The sequence below is a fragment of the Mus caroli genome, unplaced genomic scaffold (assembly GCF_978045245.1).
Source record: "Mus caroli unplaced genomic scaffold, Mus_caroli_1 scaffold_12, whole genome shotgun sequence".
NCBI classification, from domain to species: domain Eukaryota; kingdom Metazoa; phylum Chordata; class Mammalia; order Rodentia; family Muridae; genus Mus; species Mus caroli.
In genome coordinates this window covers 17,377,880-17,397,489 of record NW_028227267.1, presented here as the reverse complement: position 1 = coordinate 17,397,489, position 19,610 = coordinate 17,377,880, and the positions used below count along the sequence as shown (strand labels likewise).

The following is a 19,610-nucleotide window of genomic DNA, read 5'->3' as shown; positions in this document are numbered from 1 at the left end:
CAGAGGCAGTGGATCTGCAATAGGGACTAAGTTGCATTGTCTAGCCATGGTGAGAGAGGATGGGGATATGGCTTGTGGGTCCCAGACAGCTTGGGGCAGTTGCCAGGCTCCTTGGAGTAGTCACTTTGCTCCAACATGCCATCTTCCTCGGGCCTCTGCTTGGGGCTTGGGGGCAGTCTCTCCTGACTCCTTTGTCATATGGATAATAAGAGCATGTCCAGATGTTCAGGGTAGGTAAGGATTAGTGCCATAAGTGACTCCATCCTAGAGATGTGAAATCCAGGCTGGGGAGAGAGTGGCTATGCTCAGGGTCCTTGGCCAGGACCAGATAGACTAGACCAGCAGCTCTCAACCTGTGGATCACAGCCATCAGAAAACACATGTTCCTGATGTTCTTAGGAACTGAGATACTGCTGGTTAGCAAAATTAGAGTTATGAAGTAAAAATCAATTTATGGTTAGGGGTTCCTAAGACTATCAGAAGTATATGATTTTTTTTCTGATAGTCTAGACCCTGGTGTCAGCTTCATCTGTGAAGAGAGCTAGAGGTGGGACCTGCTTTTGCAGGAGTGGGTATCCCTGCAGCAGCTGACAGGGCCTGTTCTCACTTGGTACCTTGCAGCACACAATGGGAAGGCCTAGGGCTCACTACTGTTCATGAGTAGCTGGGCAAGCCATGATGTCAGAACAGTGCTGGCACCTTGGGAGTGTGCCCGAGTGCATGTCACCTTGTGCTTACCTACTCACAGGGACTACTGGGAAGGCACCATCCCCACCACCCCTCCTCACCGAGCAGCAGGCCAATGACACGGTGGAGAACCTCTCCATTCAGCTAAGGCTGATGACCCGTGAGAGAAATGAGCTACGCAAGCGCCTGGCCTTCGCCACCCATGGAGCCACCTTTGACAAAAGGTAGGCATTGTCCCAACTCCCCAAAGACCATTCAGACACCACTGTGATACCTCAAGCTCCTTCCCTTAGCTTCTTGGGTTTCTGGAGGTTTCAGATCCAGGGTTGTGTCGGGATATTACCCAGGTGCAGAACCTTAAACCTGGGTGGGGGAGGTGTTCTTTCTCTCTCTCTCTCTCTCTCTCTCTCTTTCTCTCTCTCTCTCTCTGTGTGTGTGTGTGTGTGTGTGCATTTGTGTGTTATGCCTTCTCCAAGTGAAAATAAGAGCCTATGACGTAATCACACAAATTAGGGATTAAGGTGGGTTATATGTGTGTTTCGATCATACATTTGAGGTAACCCAGATAAGCAGTAGCTTCTGTGATCGTCCAGCTCAGGGAGTTTGTGATAGCTCGGAGGAGCTAGGTTAGCCTTCCTGCCGTTGGTACTTGCCTCACAGGTGATTGTGTGGTAGGTGCTCTCTGGCCCTGTCAGGCCTTCCGTGGGGAGGCAGGAGGCAGGAGGCAGGAGGCAGGAGGCAGGAGGCAGGAGGCAGGAGGCAGGAGGCAGGAGGCAGGAGGCAGGAGGCAGGAGGCAGGAGGCAGGAGGCAGGAGGCAGGAGGCAGGAGGCAGGAGGCAGGAGGCAGGAGGCAGGAGGCAGGAGGCAGGAGGCAGGAGGCAGGAGGCAGGAGGCAGGAGGCAGGAGGCAGGAGGCAGGAGGCAGGAGGCAGGAGGCAGGAGGCAGGAGGCAGGAGGCAGGAGGCAGGAGGCAGGAGGCAGGAGGAGGCAGGAGGCAGGAGGCAGGAGGCAGGAGGCGAGAGGCGAGAGGCAGGAGGCAGGAGGCCTTACTCTGTATGCCTCACTCAGTATCCTTCTTCTGCTGAGTCCCACTGTTTGCCTGTGCATTTGAATGTGTGTGTGCTCCTGCACAGACACATGAAGGCCCCACGCTGCTTAATTCCCTGAAGACCACAGCCTGCGGCATTGCAGGCTAGAGCTTTCTGTGGTTTGAAAACCCTTATGTCGTTCTTGACATGTAGGTGTCTTGTAAAGGTACGTTTTACCTGGTATCCTTTTGTTTTTGGAGAAAATATCCTTTGAAGTCTTAGTATCTGTTCTCTTTGCAAAAGTGTTTGCTCAGCCAAATGTAGGGAGCTATGCAGCAGCCCATTGAAGGGCCGGATGCAGGGTTCCCATCCCTCCCTCCAGCTCCTGGGAGTCAGGTTTCCCTGGCAGGGCCTGAGGATTTGCCTGTCTCTCAGTTTTTCTGTGCTGCTGAGGCTTGGGGCTTCACTTGCAGCAACATGGCTCTTGGCCTCTGTGCTCACCTTGACGCCCCATTGGAATCCCCTGGGGAGCTGATAAAGCCGTCCTAATGCTAAGTCTTCTCTCTGGAAATACTGATTATGTGTTCCCAGCACCCATGTCGTAATAGGCACCGAGGGTGGACAGTCCCTGTTCTGAAGACAGGCGAAGAAGCATCGTAGTTTCTGATGAGTCCAGGCCTGTGGCATAGACTCCTGGGAACAGAGAGAGCTAGCTAGTCTGCCCCTCCAGGCATACTGAGGGAACTCAAGAAGCCCTGGCTCCCTCCATTTGTACCCCTGCCTCTGCTGCCTGCAGCCAGGATAACAAGTTCCATAAGCACCAGGAGGTCACAGTACATAGGAGCCAGGATGCGCCATCCCCTGGGCTGGGTAGTCTAGTACACAGCCTGAGTTCCGGTGACCCCTGAGGCCTGTGTTCATGGGGTTCTTTGCTCCTGGGGCCAGGCCCTACCACAGGCTGAATCCTGATTATGAGAGGCTAAAGATCCAGTGTGTGCGGGCCATGTCGGACCTGCAGAGCTTACAGAACCAGCACACCAACGCCTTGAAGAGGTGCGAGGAGGTGGCCAAGGAGACAGACTTCTATCAGTGAGTGTCGTGCTGGGAGAGGCCCCAGCACTTGTGAAGTAGCCACTTTCTGCCCTTCTCTGTTTGTGGACAGGAGAGTCCAGGGCTCTGGCTCTCCCACTTAGCAAGTGACCCTCCTTCTGCAAGAGGACGTGTGCCTCTTGGACTCAGTTTTACTAAGCATGAAAGAGTCGGTTAGCCCCTCCCAACATTGTCTTATCAGTCTTAGAAGCTGGCAGATTACGAAAAGAGAGAGAGATTTAAAACATGAGGCAGGGGTCAGCCTGCCCAAGACCTCTGGATCTCTGGCTTGGGGCTTTACTACAGCTTATTCATGGGCCAGGCAGCCTGGGTGTTCTTTCCTTGGGGCTCCTCACCTCCCCGAGAGGGTGTTTGCCCTTTACCTGCCCTGTTGTACTAGGCCCCAGGGCATATAGGCTGTGGTTGGGCCAATCTCCTTCCCTTGGGAATTCCTTTTGGTGTTGGGGTTTTCTGAATTGGGGTTGAGTCTTTTTGGAGTTTGCTTGTTCTCTGGGTTTGGCCTCCTGCTGAACACTGTGGGCCTGGCTCCTATGGCCACTGTCTTGATCTCTTTGGGGACCTATGGTACCTGGGGATGGAGTGTGGGGAGAAATTGGTCAGGGCTAAGTGTTTCCGTGGGGTTTAGCACCCTCCACAGCCGGCTCCTGAGTGATCAGACGCAGCTGAAGGACGATGTGGACACGCTGAGACGGGAGAACGGGAAGCTGCGGAGGGAGCGCAATCTGCTGCAGCAGTCCTGGGAGGACATGAAGCGGCTCCGGGAAGAGGACCAGAAGGAGATAGGTGACCTCCGGGCCCAGCAGCAGCAGGTAGGACTCCGCAGCTGGGAGCAGGCCAAAGTCGGCCACCTCCCTGCCCATCATCCATCTGCCCTTCCATCCATTCCCTCATTCAACCACCTGTTCTGCCACCCAAAATAGTTGGCACCCAATTGCTCATTTGTGTGAGCATTTACAAGCATTTCTGGGAAGTCTGTTTCCTTTGGGGAACCTGAGTTTCGGCAAACAAACTGTCTTGCTCTGCTAGAAGCTGCGGTCCTCTGAGGAAGACAGATAATCACATTATCACAGGTGCCTGCCGTGAGTGTTTCAGGGGCATTTCGGGCCCTGTGGTCCATTTGGCTTGTAGGGGTCATGTGCCATCCCAGGTGGGAAGCAGGTTGTAAGGAAGAGAGCTCGTGCAAACCCCAGATGAGTGGTGTCATTGCCATCATGTTGGGTGGCATGTGGCCTTTCTTCCTCCTGTTCTCTGCATCCCAAGGTGGAAGACTGAGCAGCAGTTTGCCAGGCCTGCTTTCTGTGTGTTCTGTTGGCAAGTTCTCCCGTCCTGGAGCTTACAGGGTGAAGCTGACAGGTTGACCAGCGGTGTGGGAAGAAGGGCTTAGGACAGACTGTGGGTGGGGTGGGAGACTGAAGCCTTCAAGGGAAAAGTTTCTCCCCATAGCAGTTTTAGTCCCTAAGGGATAGAGAGCAGAGTGGCGGGGGCTCTCTCAGAAGAGCTGGTGTGCTGAGTCTCAACCTGAGTTTTACCTGTAAAATGTCCTTATTGCTTTCTGCTGGCTTGTGATTTTTAAATCTTAGGAAACTACTTCTGAAACTTCTGAACTTACTATAGATTTGTAGAATGTTTGCAAGCAGGCTAGAGTAAGCCCCATGCCCCACACCCAAGGCAGCATTTACCAGTGTGGGTGATAGATACCTCATCACCCCAAACACAAACAAGGATTTTTTTACTGTGTCAGAAATGCAAATATCAGCATCACCTGGTCACCACCATCTGAGCGTCAGACCCAGCCCAGCTGTGCCAGCAGCAAGAGTCCTTTTAAAGTGCATATTAATTGTAAGGCACATTGATTTTTCTCTTGACATCTTTGTCTGTGCACATAACACACTCTGACTTATCTCCTCCACCCCTGGCTTCTTTCTTATCTCCATTCCTCGTGCCTCATCTTCCCGGTCCTCTTCAGAGTGTGTTTTTCAGTAAGGGTTGAGATCAGAATGGAGTGCTACACTGCATCCTTCTTTGTCTGCTCTCCCTAGGTTCTTAAGGCTTCCCTGACTTTCATGACCTTGATACTGTTGAAGGTTGCTGTCCAGCTGTCTCATAGGACACCCTTGTTTTGAGTCTGTCTGATCTTAAGGTTGGTTCAGTCTGTCCGTCTCTGATGACTAGGGCAGCCTTGCTGTGTCCTTGAGTCCCGTTGAGTGGTTTTAGCTGGGTTTTGGCCTCTTCGTGTGATTCTGTTCTTGGTCACTCAAAAGCTGCCGTTTCCAGGCTTCCCCACTGTAAACTGGCTTCCCTTAATCCTTTCTTCTCCCCTCCCCTCCCCTTTCTTTTACTCTGTGTTGGAGTCATATTCTGGCCAGTGCTGGCCCCTCAGGCTTATTTCTCCTTCCTTTTGATAAGTCTCCTGTATGTTTTTGTCTCCTTGGCATCTGGCTTACCAGCCATTCCAGGCTTATTTTATAGTTTTTTGCTAGCCTCTAGTACCAGCCATTTATCCTTTCAAAGAATCCTTCATTCCTTTCAATGGGGGGAGGGGGTGATAGTTGAAAGTATTACAAGGGTACATATGCCATATGCAGTGTCTCATCTCTCTAGGTCCAGCTGAGGTAGAAGGTTATCTGGGATTACATAACAGTGAGGTCCAGGTTTTCCTGTGTTGTCATTAGTCAGAAACACAAACCAACCCCCCACATCCCAAACAAAGCAAGATTCGAGTGCTTGGTGTGTGTGTAGGTATTGGGATGTCAGTCTTCCCAGAGTGTTGCAGTAGAAAAGATGTCAGCAATAACTGAGAACAGACATATACACTGAGCGATGGAAGCCTGTGCATGCGAGTACACACACACACACACACACACACACACACACACGACACTTCCACTTAGCCTATAATCATTCCCCTTCCCTTCTTTTCACTTTTGTAACTCCCCTTTAAAACAGCAGCAAGAATTAATCGACTATAGCCCAGTTCTAGCTAAGTTGTTCTGCTTGTTTGCAATGTGGCCCAGGCTGCCTGAGAGCATGCTTTTCTCTTACTTTAACCTCCTGGGCGCTGGGACTATAGGCTCAAGCCCCCATGTGCTGCACCTCCTGGTCATTATTCTGCAGGTCCCCTGTGTGTTCCACCCCTCCCTCTGTAGCCACCTCCCCTCGCCCTATTTGTTCTTTCTGAGTGCTATGCTCCCACCCCATGGTTCTCCACCCCAGCAGGTTTCATTCATCCATGCCCCCAGGTGCAGTCTCCTGTCCTATTCTGTCTGCATCATTGAATGGCTGCAAGATTCAGTTGTTCAAAACAACAACGAGAGGGACATTTATCTTTATTTGTATAATTTTTAAATTTTTTGTGAAATTAATGTGTTTGTGAGAAATAGCAAAAGATCGACTCAACGGGCCTTCTATAAATGAAAGGAAAGCTTGCTTCTTTCTACTGCATAGAGGTGACCACAGAGGTGACCTAGGATCACCCAGGATGCTTCAGGTGTGTCACTGCCTAGAGAGCTCTTCACATGTGATTCATCTCACAACACAAAATCATGCCCAATAGGTCATGTGCATTATTCTCTCCTAAGACAAATTCCCTTTCAAGGGCAATGTTGAGTTCTAAGAAAATGTTGCAGTTGATTTAGCTGGCCTCCTATTGATTGATCCTGAGGCTATTTTCAGAATGTCTCCCTATTTACTACAGTATTGTGTTGAAAATGTGCTTCTATGGATTGTTTTCTATCCAGTTCCTCTGTGGAGAACCCAGGGTAGGCTCAGTGCAGGGAGCTAGGAGGGAGCTAGGATGTGCATTGAAGTTGTCAGGAGGCCTTGCTTGGAGCCCTCCTCCTTAGGGTCTTGTGTGATACAGTTTAGCTGTGCAGAGGTTGTAACTTTCTGTAGCATCAGTGAGCCTCCTGACGAAATGGTTTCCTGAAAGGGGAAATAAAAGCAGGCCAGGGCCTCAGAGCCTGGCTCAGTCTAAGAGCCTTGTAGACAGCAGGGAGGACCCACCACCTCCCCCTGATGTAGAAAAGGGGCTGCAGCAAGCCAGGCTTTTCCTCGGCCCTTCTGGGTTCAGGAGGTGTGTGTGTGTGTGTGTGTGTGTGTGTGTGATATTTGTGCTTGTGGATAAGCACTCTGTCGACTGAGCAACACCCCTAGCCATTCTTTGAGAAATTCTGAATGCAGTTGTGTTTGTGGCTGCCTGCATCTCTGTCTAGCGACTGGGACTGTCTCAGGGCAGCCCACTGGGTCTCAGGATTGTGCTGCAATGGTGTGATCCCAGGTCGAAAGCGCTCACCCTGCGCTGTGTGTGTGGTACCCCGTAACTGCTTTTATTCCAAATGTGTTCATGCTGAGTTAAAAGGGACATCTTACAGGGTGGGCAGAAATGAGGATCTTCAGCCATTACTAGTGGCGTAAAATGCAATGACCAGGTGACACAGCCATTGCAGAACTAGACATAGATGTTCATACAAAGTTAGGGGACATAAGCATTGGAGTGACATTGTTTGGAGTAGCCCTGCAGTAGAAATAACCCAGATGTCCATAGTGAATGAATGAAAAAGTACAATATGGTCCGCCCTTCACTGGGGTATTATTCCACATGAAAAGAATACATTTGGCAAATTTTATTTAAAAAAAAAAATCTTTACTGGACATGGAGGCCCATGACTATAACCTCAGCACTTGGGAGGTTGAGGCAAAAGGATTGTGAGCTAGGCTAGGCTGAGCAATGTAGTGATACCCTGTATCAAAATATATCACGGTGGTGGTGGTGGTGGTGATGATGAAGACGACGACGACGACACACATTCAGACACATCTTCACCTGTTCTCTCTCTCCCCCCTTCCCTGCTCACCCCACATATGTCATGAGAAGGCCTTTCTTCTTCCTCCACTGCTGTGGCATTATTTACTTCCTTTTATTTTGGGATAACTGTGACCTTTGGTGGCCAGGCTTGTATGTGTTGTACTTGGTCCTGGTCATGGATACTCCGAGGTCGGGTTGATTAGACTGTGTTTTCAGCAAGTGCCAGCCTGGGACCCCAGCAACAGAGAAGGGTAGGCTGCCAGAAGGAGAGGTGGTGGAGGCTATGAGCTGCTGGGCCCCTTGTTCTCACCCTCAGACACTAACCGGGAAGTGGAAAGGCTCCTCCAGAGAGAGCAGGTGATGTGGGATGGCCACAGGCTTGCTCCCCACTGACCTAAAGGTGAGGGTCAGGCTTGCTGGACAAGGCAGCTTTGTTGCCAGGTTCCTCCCACGCCTTGTAAACCTGAAGAGGAGGCCCTTGCAGGGTAAATGGGGCTGTTTGACTTGCATGTTTGCAGGAGGGATTTGTGGGGCCTTCCCGTCCTGTGTATGACTTATCTCAGAGGAAATGAGGCCACCCCCAGTGAGAGGGGTGGGACTGGGCCTGGGCCCCTGTCCCCTGAGAGCTGCAGACAGGTGCTTTGTCCTGTGTGTGTGAACTGTGGGGGAGGGGCTGAGACTGGCCCTTGTTTCATTTTCTTGGTGGGAAATGGGTCATCTTGGACTCTTCTGGGGGTGTAGCGGGCATGCGGAGGAGCTCCTAGGTTTGAAAAGCAAACCCCAGGGTTTTTTGTACCATTCTTCCTTTACTAAAACAGCACACAGTCCTTGGTTAAAAGAAGAACATTCCAAAAAACAGCGATGAAGTCGTCCTAGACTGGTTTGGTCTTATTTTGCAGAAATGACCAACTTCTACCATGTGCACATGTTCTTGTAACATTTCCCCTATTTCATGTGTAACACACACATGAAGCCTTCTTTTCTCTCTCAAATTTGCCTTTGGTTCTTTTACTCTGCAGTGAATGTATCATGGGCCACCTTGCACTGTCTGTTGTTGTGAACATCTGGACATCTGCTCTATTTTACTGTTAATTGTATCTGACCTCCATTCTATGCGCTGACTATTTAATTTGTCAGGACTTTTGCCTTACTAAGTCAGTTGACACAGATGCATCGCTCATAGGTCACAGGGCAAGTGTGGGAGTCAGAGGACAGCTTTTTTTTTTTTTTTTTTTTTTTTTTTTAAAGATTTATGTATTTTATGTGAGCACAATGTCACTGTCTTCAGACACACCAGAAGAGGGCATCAGATTCCATTACAGATGGTTGTGAGCCACCATGTGGTTGCTGGGAATTGAACTCAGGACCTCTGGAAGAGGTCTTAACTGTGCTCTTAACTGCTGAGCCATCTCTCCAGCCCAAGAGGGCAGCTTTTGGGAGTCGATTCTCTCCTTCCACTGTGTGGGTTTCTGGGATTGAACTCAAATCAGGTCGTTGGGCTTCACAGCAAGCATGTGCCTTTACACACCGAGCCATTTGCTGCCCTTGTATGTGTGGTAAAATTTTGATTGTTATAAAATATCCGTGTCAAGGCAACATGTTTTTAAAATCAATTCTACCAGATCATTTGAGTTTCTGTTCTCTTTCCTCTGTGTCTAGTTTAAAAATGTTCTTTTTTGATCCATGAAAGTTGACTTTTCCCACAAGGTATCCGAGATGCTTTCCTCTTTCACTTGTCTAGCTGGGAAGCTGAATATGTGTGGTATGGTATGTATATGTATCTGTGTGTGTATGTGTGGTATGTATGTGCATTTGTGTGTATACCTGTGTGTCTGTCTGTGTGCATGTGTATATCTGTGTGCATGTGTATGTGTTGTATATGGTGTGGTATGTATCTGTGTGTATGTGTGTGTGATGTGGTATGTATGTGTATTTGTGTGTGCCTATTTGTGTGTCTTTGTGTGTATGTGTTTATGTATGCATGTGTGTGTCTCTGTATATGTGTGTGTGTGTGCATATGTATATGTGAGTGGGTGAATGTGAGTATGTATATCTGTGTGTGTGTGTGTATGTATGTTAGTGTGTGTGGTGTGTGTGTGGTATGTGTGTATCTGTGTGTGTGTTGCTTGGTTTTAATTGTCAACTTGACACAACCTAGAGTCATCTGGGAAGGGAGTCTGTTGAGGGATTCTCTGGAATAGCTGGCCTGTGGGTATGTCTGTAGAGGGTTGTCTTGATTGTTCACTGACCCAGTGTCTTAGTCAGTGTTCTGATGCTGTGAAGAGACATGGTGACCAAGAGAACTATTATAAAGAATAACATTTAGTTAGGGCTTGCTTCCAGTTCTAGACGTTTAGTTCATTGTCCTCATGGCAGGTAACATGGTGACATACAGGCAGAAGTGGTGCAATAAAAGATGAGAGTTCTACATCTGGATCCACATCCACAGACAGCAGGAGGACAATGTGACACTGGGCCTAGCTTGAGCATTTAAAACCTTAAAGCCTTCCCCCAGTGACACACGTCCTTCTATAAGGCCCCCCCCCCCCTACTCTAACAGGACCATACCCCTAATTTCTCTCAAGTAGTGCCACTCCCTTATGATCAAGCATTCAAATATGTTAGCCTGTGGGAGCCATTCCTATTCAAGCATCCACACCTAGCCTGCTCTGGGGTGTACCAGTCTATGCTGGGTCCTGAACTGAGTAAGAACGAAGCAAGCTAGCTGAAAACAAGCAACCCCAGCCCACTTGTTCTCTGGCCCTCTGCTCTTTGCTATGGATGTGGTCTTCCATCTTTCTGCATTGACTTCCGCTCTATAGTGGGCTGCAGCCTGGGATTGTGAGCCAAATAAACCCATTTCTTTCCTAAGTTGCTCTCGGCCAGGGTGGGTTTTTCTTTTATTTATCACAGCAACAGAAAAGTAAGCGTGTGTCTGTGTGCATTTGTGCCCTTCCACTAAGAATATAATCTTCTACTGATGAACAGGAAATGCTCTAGCCTGGCAGATAGCATCTTTTCCAGGTCTCGGGGATTCACACGACTGCAGCTTTCCCTGGTTTCTGAGGCTGTTGATGATAAAGTACGGGCTTGAGTCTAAGCCCCTGTATGAGAAATGCTCAGATCATTCAGCCCACTTGGCGCTAAGCTCCTCAGAGTTAGGGTGTCTGGGAAACTGGTTCTCAGTAAAAGGACGAGCTGTAGTGGCACAGAATCCAGAGTCTTGTTGTGGACTGGTGAAGATGGTGCTGCCGCCAAGCTGGCTGCCTCAAGAATGAGGGTTTCTTAATGAAAGCTGGAGAGCCTGTGTTTGTACTGCTGCCCTCTTGTGGGCAACTCAGAGTATGGCAGCTCTGCCTTTGTTTTGAGTTTTACCACCTGAGACAGAGGAGTATTGGAAAGTGAGACTTAGGAAGTTAGTCTCTTGTTGTTGTTGTTTGTTTTGCTTTTTCTAGACATACTTTCTCTGTGTAGCAGCCCTGGCCATAATTCACTTTGCACTACCACACCCAACTATGAAGTCAGTCTTAAATGGAGTATCTGAGGTATTTGTCCAACACAGCAAACCATTGCAGAAGCCAGACCCTCTTGTAGACATAGGAACCTGGAGAGTTCTGTCGGGGGGGTGGGGGTGGGAGTGAGGTGGCGGCAGTGTTGGTCTTCTTAGCTGTGGCACTGTCTGAGAATGTCCACATCATCTGCTCCTGAATATTTCGGGTGTCCTCAGTCTCCACCAGTCAGTTCTTTGTGGGAGAGGAAGATAATATGATTCTCTGTCCATCTCAAGTTATGAATAGAAATATATTTAAAGGGGTAAAAGGGTTTAAGTGGGGAAAATAAAAAATGCTTTTTTTTTTACGTCCTAACAAGAGGATATTGTTATGATCTCAAGGTAAGAAGGAGAGGCTTTCTTGGCACAACTTCAGTACACACTGCAAAGGGCATCCTTTTGGAGTTTGCAGAGAGTGAGACACACGCCACATATGCAGAGGATATGTGATAAACACACCCAGGAAACAAGCTCCTGGAGGGCTGCGCAGCCTGGGTGGACAGTTCTAACCTAGCATAGAAGAGGTCCTGGCTTGGAAAGGAAAAGAATGGAGGAGAAACCAATCCAAACCCAGAAGACAAAGATAGGTAATTCATAAACACAGAAAAGATGCCCAGGTTTGCTTGAAGTCAGGAGTGGAAGCTGAAGGACCAGGGCTGAGAGATGGCTTAGCTGTTAAGAGCACTGGCTCAGAGACCAGGGTTCCATTCCCAGGACCCATGTGGTGTTTCACAAGCATCTGTAATTCCAATCCTGGGGGATCTGGCCCCCTCTTCATGTAATCCACACACGTAGTACATTTACATATAAGCGAGCAGAATATTCATACGTATAAAATAAAAATAAATCTTAAAAATATTTAAATGAAGAACTACTTATTAGCTAGTGGAACTGACAATACCTTAAAAATATGAGTATTGTACAATAGCTCAGAGGTGAATGGAAACTTCGGTGTCTCATATGACACAGGCTGACTTCTAACTTGCCGTGTAGCTGTGGATGACCGTGAACGCCTGACGGTCCTGCTTCTATTTCTCAAGGGCTGGCATTGCAGGCTTTGTGCTGCCAGGACAGGAGCTGCAGCTTCTCTCTCTGCCCTCTCCCCTCCCCCCTCCCCCTCCCCCTCCCCCTCTCCTCTCTCCTCCCCCTCTCCCCTCCCCCTCCCCCTTCCCTCCCCTCCTTGCCCCTCCTTCCTTCTCCTAAGGATAATTTTCCTGTCAGAATGGCTCCTAGGTTTTGTGTGTGTGTGTGTGTGTCAGTGTTTGTCTGAGAGTAAAGTGTTTCCTCAATACAGTGAGAGTTTGTTTACCTTCTACTTTGTAAATAAGTTTTGTATTTCACTGGACTAAGATTTCTTTTTGAAAGGAGTAGTTTCCGAAAAGAACAGGAAACAAAGTTAGGGGACATAGCACATGCTGTAATCCAAGAATTCAGTAAGTTGAAACAGGGAGACTGGAATATGTTTAACACCTAGGCTCTAAACATTATAACAAATAGAGGAAAATATGAAAGACGCAGAGAGGTGGGTGGAACTGGCTTCTGACAGCCTTGCAGCCTTGTAGCTTGCAGCCTTGGCTTCTGAGCGGGGCGCGAGGGGGGGACGAGGACACAGAGACAGAGATCAGTGGTCCCCGATTATATTTTCTAAAAACTGTTAAGTTCTTGTTTCTGTGGATATGCGCGTGTGGATGTGCCTGTGGGTGTCCACAGAGGCCAGAGGAGGTGCTGGATCCCCTCTAGCTGGACTTACAGACATCTGTGGTGCTGGGAACTAAACCCGGATCTTCTACAAGAGCCTCGAATGTTCTTAACCACTGAGCCATCTCTCCAGCCCCCTGATTTTTTTCTTTTTCTTTTTTTTTTTAAAGATTTATTTATTTATTATATGTAAGTACACTGTAGCTGTCTTCAGACACTCCAGAAGAGGGAGTCAGATCTTGTTATGGATGGTTGTGAGCCACCATGTGGTTGCTGGGATTTGAACTTCGGACCTTCGGAGGAGCAGTCGGGTGCTCTTACCCACTGAGCCATCTCACCAGCCCCCGATTTTTTTTTCAAAGTTTTATTTACTTTTATTTTATGTGTATAAGTGTTTTGCCTACAGGGTGTGTGCATCCCATATGTGGGTAGTGCCTGTGGAAGTGAGAAAAGGGTGTTGGGCCTGGAGCTACGGACAGTTATGAATTAGCACGTGGGTGCTGGGAACTGAACCTGGTCCTCTGCCAGAGCAGCATGTGCTCTTAGTCACAGAGCCATTTCCCCCTCTTAATTCTGACTTTTGAATCACTCGTTCCTTCTGTGTAAATGTTCTGTCTGTCTCTGGAGGAAATGTCCCACGGTTCAAGGTTGTGACTGTCTGGGCTGCAAAGATGGTGTTGATAACTCAGGGCCCACACGGTGTGCAAGGTTGTTCCTGGGCTGTAGGAGCTGCAGGGGCTAAGCTGGCCTTTCCGGTTTTGTCCTGTTATTTGAGAAATAAGGAAGCAAACCCACAGAGGTGGTGAGTTACCAAGATCTTTGAGTGGTGCTCGACAGGCAACCCCTGAAAAACCCTGTCTTCTCAGGTTTGCTAGAGTTTTCTCTTGTTTTGTTTTTCCCTTCTTAAACAACACCCCCAGTGAAGCTGAGCTCCGATAATTCACACTAGGATGGATTCTTGTGCTCATATTTTCTGGTTGGGTTGTTTGGTTGGTTTGGTGTTTTGTTTTTTGTTTTTTGTTTTTTGTTTTTTGTTTTTTTGTTTTTGTTTTTTTGGTTATTGTTTTTGAAGCAGAGTTTGGCTACACAGCCATGGCTGGCATATTTGTAATGTGTGTAGCTCAGTAGGCCTCAAACCTAGATCCTGCTGTAGCCTCAGCCTGCCTGAGTCCTGAGCTGACAAGCATGCTCCGCTATGCTGCTCTCCAGACGCCTGCAGTCTGCTGTACTGTGGAGATTCAGCCTTCCCTCTGAGCCTGGGACTTGGGCATGCTTCTGTAAACCTCTATGTATACTGGGTTTTACCTAGTCTGCATCCTCTTCTAGCTGTTACTTGTACAACATTGTGTTTTTGCCCTGTAGCCTTTGCACTTGTGCCCCAGCCTTTGGCTACATCCGTGCTTTTTGGCCAATTTCTTTTCTTCGTTAGCTTCACTTTGAAATCACTTTCTTAGAAAGTCATCCCCAGGTGGTAGCCTCCCTCACAGCCTTCCTCTTCAGCTCTGTGATGCTCAGAAGTGTCCCCTGTACATGGTACTCTCCCGTTTCCATTTTCTTGAGGTCGATGTTAATATAGGAGGATATTGTTCTTGTTCCATAGGTGGGTCCATTTCCCCCAGTGCTGGCACTGAAATTAACAGACCTTAAGGCACAATCGCTTCCTCTCCTGCTCCTTACTGACAATGCCTAGAACAATACTGGACATTTTATGCCCTCATTTTGGAAAGTCCCTAATGCCATCTCTGAGGTTCTGTGACTTGTTAGGACTCAAAAACAAGACTCAATATATAATCGTTCCCACTGGCTAAAATTGTAGCAGTAGGGACACAAGGTGAAATCAACACAGGGAAGAAAAAAGGACAAGGGGTAAGTCCAGGGGAAATTAGGTCCAGCTTTCCTATGGCATTTGCAAGGGGAGTCACATCAGATACATTTGATCTTCAGTGTGGAGCTGTGACAGCTCATACGGCACTCCCACTTCTCGGGAAGCACAGTGGACAGACAGTGTGTAGATTTTCCTGGGTGCTGGTCGCAGTCCATTTCTGCTTAGTAGAGACCAAAGCTGCAGACTTCATATGGGCTGGTCCCACCTTGACGACAGCTCACCATCACCATCCGGTTCCTGGGTGCCAGTTAGTCAGGAGGCAGCTGTGAACATAGACCTTTTCAAACTCAAGTCTCAGGCTGGCCATTACAGTCTTCCTGCACATAGAATAGTTTGCTTCGTAGTACTCAGGACTTCTCTGTAACACAAACATTTGAGAAGGAATGGATCAACCCCTGTGAGTACAGCACTGGACACAACACACACACACACACACACACACACACACACAGCACTACCTTCTGAGGGCCGAGATGAACTCTTGCTTTCGTAGAAGAAGGGAGATACCTGTTCTGCCCATCTTGCCCTTTGGTAAACATGGGTCCTTGGGGTCCCCAGGTGCTGAAGCACAATGGCTCATCAGAGATCCTCAACAAGCTGTACGACACGGCCATGGACAAGCTGGAGGTAGTCAAGAAGGACTACGATGCTCTGCGGAAGAGGTACAGCGAGAAGGTTGCCATGCACAACTCGGACCTGAGCCGCCTGGAGCAGCTGGGGGAGGAGAACCAGCGTCTGCAGAAGCAGACGGAGATGCTGACCCAGCAGAGGGACACGGCCATCCAGTTACAGCACCAGTGCGCACTCTCCCTGAGGAGGTAGGAGCCTAGGCTGGCCACGGGGCAGTGTGTGTCAGGGGTGGTAAACGGGGTTCTCTTTGTTTGAGGCTTCTGTTCTTTGTGGGCTTCTTATCATCTGCAAGGCTTCCAGGAGAGAAACACCTCAAAGCATTGGGCTCCAGTCACTGAGAGTGTTGTGTTTGATAGGCATTAGCCTTCATTGTTTCCTTTCCTTTCATGTAAGCATCCTGCTGTGTCCTGAGCACCCTGCCTCTTGGATTTCCCTCTAAACCTCTTTCTCCATAGTGGCTATGCACCTTGCAGATGGGAAAGGCAGTATGTTCCCTGAAATTTCATTTTTTATTAAGAACCATTGGTTTTAGCTATGTGATTCTCACCCTGGACAGTATTGCAAGCAGCACATTCCTGCCATGTGTGGGCTTTCGGTGATATAAGCAGGTGTACAGTCACCAGAGTGAACCCAGACTGGTGCCTCTGCTGCAGGAGTCAGGGGATGTGGCTATTGTTGTTTGGTGCTAGAGCTCCTGAAGGACGGCTGCTCTCAGGCACACAGCTCAGGACATGCTGCTCTAGTGTGACAGGCTCTATCTTGCATATTACCTGGGTGCAAGGTGCCTTCCAGGTACGAGGACTGAGTTTGCCTCGTGACCTTGTTCAGGTGCCCATATTGCACGGCTGTATTGTCTTATCTATAAAATGAAGTGGTTGTTATAAGCCATCATGAGACCATGTTTGTCTTTCCCTATGCTGTGATTCTGTTGTTAGATGTGTGTGTGTGTTTTCCCCAAAGTAATGTAGCCTCATTATAGGAGAAATGTGCTGTTCTTTCTAGTAGAGTAGAGAGCACGCAGTCCCCAGCTCAACTTCTGGCATTTGTTAAAGGCTGAGAAACATTCCAGGCCCAGGGCACTAGTACTCCGTGACCATTCTCTCTGGGGGTGAGAATGACCTCAGTCAAAGTGTCACGCTTGACTGTCTCGCACAGCGGGGCCGGGGCTGGGGGGTAGCAGCCTCACAGCTGACAAGGCAGGTCCCTGCCCCTCCCACCTCACGTTTTCCTCACCAGGTTTGAGACGATCCACCATGAGCTGAGCAAGGCCACAGCTCAGAACAAGGACCTGCAGTGGGAGATGGAGCTGCTGCAATCTGAGCTCACAGAGCTGAGGAGCAAGCAGGTGAAAACCGCCAAGGAGTCAGAGAAATACAAAGAGGAGCGTGATGCTGTGTACAGCGAGTACAAGCTCATCATGAGCGAGCGTGACCAGGTCATCTCCGAGCTGGACAAGCTACAGACAGAGGTAGAGCTGGCCGAGTCCAAGCTCAAAAGCAGCACATCGGAGAAGAAGGCAGCCAGCGAGGAGATGGAGGCCCTGCGGCAGGTAGGCAGTGGTCCAGTGGGGAAGGTGGCCACAGAGTTCTTGAGGGCAGGATGAGAAGGTCTGAGCGCCAGAGCCTTCCCTTCACAGGCTGGGCTGTGAGATAGCATTTGGGTCTCTGTGGGGCTTAGGTTTGGTATTTGACATTAGTCTGGGGTCCAGAATGTCTGGCCATTGTCCTGTATACAGGAGGACATGCACATGGGTACAAGGTGCCTCTTGGGTAGGAGGACTGAGCTGGTCTCATGACCTTGCGCAGGTGCCCAGGTTGCAAGGCTCTATTTTGTCTATGTGTAAAATGAGATAAATAGTCATTACAAGGCCATGTTTGTCTCGCCTGTGCTGTGACACTAACATTGGTTCGTTCGTTCGTTCGTTCGTTCGTTCGTTTGTCTGTTTCAAAACAGTATAGCTTGATTATAGGAGGCATGTGCTGTTCTTTCTGGTCAAGTGGAGAGCTACTGGCTCTCTGTGAGCCAGGTTCCGAGACCCTCTAGAGTTCTTAGCCGCATAGAACTGATAGCCTCATGGGTTCAGAGGAGCACCCTCAGGGGCCTTTGTCCACCAGCCATTTGTGTACTCAGAGGAGCTCCAAGTTCCTGTGTGCACAGCTTCCTGCTGTCTTGAGCCTTAGGCCTTGTTGTAAAGCCTTGCCCTCTGGGATAGTCCCTCCAGGGCTGGAGACTGAGGTGCTGGAGACTGAGGTATTCGGTAGCAGCAGGACTGAGCCTTTTAGATGAAGTGTGCTTTCCTGCCTGGCCAGCTGTACCTCACCACTGACGAATGTTCCTTCTGGTCCAGGTGTGCCCTGCTGGTCATGCTGTGGCTTTGACAAGAGTCTTTAGGCTTGGGAATACTAGAGTATCCCTCTACTCCCATCAAAGCTGTTCTCGATTCCTGCTTCTACGCTTCTCGTTTTCTGTGCAGGTCTGTTAGGATGCGGGTGAGCAAAGTGGTGTGTGAGAAGTGGAAGAAAGGCCAGGAAGACTGGCATGGGTACTCTACAGAGATCACTGTGTACCAGGGACGAGGCAGGGTGGGTGGTGTGGGGGTGTGGACAACCAGGCTACCAGTCTCGTTTTCTTTCTGTTACTGTGATAAACGCCATGACCCCCAAACAACTTGTTGAAGAAAGGGTTGGTTGCATCTTACTGATTTTAGTCATCATTGTGGGAAGCTAGCAGGACAGGAGCATGAAGTGGAAACCACCAAGAAATGCTATTTGCTGGCTTGTTCCCAGCTCACATCTAGTTCAGGACCACCTGCCTTGGATGGTCAAGAAAATGACCCAAATTAGAGCACTGGCTGCTCTTCCAGAGGATCCAGCACACATATGGCAGCTCACAACCATCTGTAACTCCAATTGTAAGGGAGCTAGTGTCCTTGCTCTGTGGGCACAAGGCACACATGCAGGGCACGGTCATATATGCAGGCAAAATACTTAAACACACACACACACACACACACACATATACACACACACACACACACATATACACACACACACACACACACACACACACACAGTAAATAAAAAAAAAAAACAATTTAAAAAAGAAAGAAAGAAAATGTCCTATAGACATGCCCACAGGCCAATATGATGGAGGCAAGTCTTCAATTGTGTTTTCCTCTGTGTGTGTGTGTGTCAAGTTGACAGCCAAGATCAGTTACCCGACCGATGGTCTTTCTACCTGCGATGACTCCTTCTATACCCAGGTAGAGGTCGGGGACTGGAGAGTGAGAGGGACTGAGGCCCTGAGCCCCTCAGTCATATGACCTCTCATCTTTCTTTCCTGCCTCTGTGCCCAAGTCTGCAGATGGGATATATATGATAGTCCCATTTGTCCTTGAGGGATGGTTTTGAAGTGACACAAACAGTAAACACAGTTAGCAATTATGTCTTCATAGAGTTGGGATGACAGGAATGAGCACACACCCATGTAACTGTTTGTATAGGTGAAATGGATTAATAATGACAGTCCATATAGAGGGCTTGATGTTGAAGTGACACAAACAGTAAACACAGTTAGCAATTATGTCTTCATAGAGTTGGGATGACAGGAACGAGCACATACCCATGTAACTGTTTGTATAGGTGAAATGGATTAATAATGACAGTCCATATAGAGGGCTTGATGTTCCCCAGACCATTGAGGTGAAGGCCACTGCCAAGAGGAGCATGGAGTGAGTGAGTGTGTGTGTGTTGGGGACAGGGCCTTGCTTGCAACATCACCTACTTTACCTGGCTTGCCCAATTTTGATGAAATTGTAGAAAAGAGAATTATTATGTAAAGGAACCTCCCTCCCTCCCTCCCTCCCTCCCTCCCTCCCTTCCTCCCTCCCTCCCTTCTTCCCTCCCTCCCTCCCCTCTTCCCTCCCTTCTCTTCACTTCCCCTTCCTTCTTTCCTTCCTTCCTTCCTTTCTTTCTTTCTTTCTTCCTTCCTTCCTTCCTTCCTTAGTCTCATTTTGTAGTGCTGGCTAGCCTGGAACCTGGAACTCTGTATAGACCAGGCTACCCTTGCACTCACAAAGCTCTGCCTGCCTCTGCTTCCTGAGGGCAAGTGCCGGGACCATAGGTATCCACTACCATGCCAATCCACAAAGGAACTTTCACTAAGTCAATTTAGTGCACTAGAGTTTGGTGACTATCCAGGCAGCCCGACCTGTCCCTTT

At 48.8% G+C, this 19,610-nt stretch overlaps 1 protein-coding gene across 6 annotated transcripts in view; it reads left to right on the top strand.

The window, feature by feature from the left end:
* The window catches only part of LOC110309203 (disks large homolog 5), a 120,925-nt gene that overhangs the window by 59,301 nt on the left and 42,014 nt on the right, over nt 1-19,610 (top strand). For 5 of the 6 annotated variants that reach the window (XM_085828426.1, XM_085828425.1, XM_085828424.1 and 2 more), the window contains exons 3-7: nt 749-911; nt 2,660-2,803; nt 3,450-3,633; nt 15,320-15,579; nt 16,628-16,940. In XM_085828426.1, the coding sequence (XP_085684552.1) occupies nt 749-911; nt 2,660-2,803; nt 3,450-3,633; nt 15,320-15,579; nt 16,628-16,940 (1,064 nt within the window). The remainder of the gene's footprint in view (nt 1-748; nt 912-2,659; nt 2,804-3,449; nt 3,634-15,319; nt 15,580-16,627; nt 16,941-19,610) is intronic. The other variant, XM_029469074.2, reaches the window with a different exon arrangement.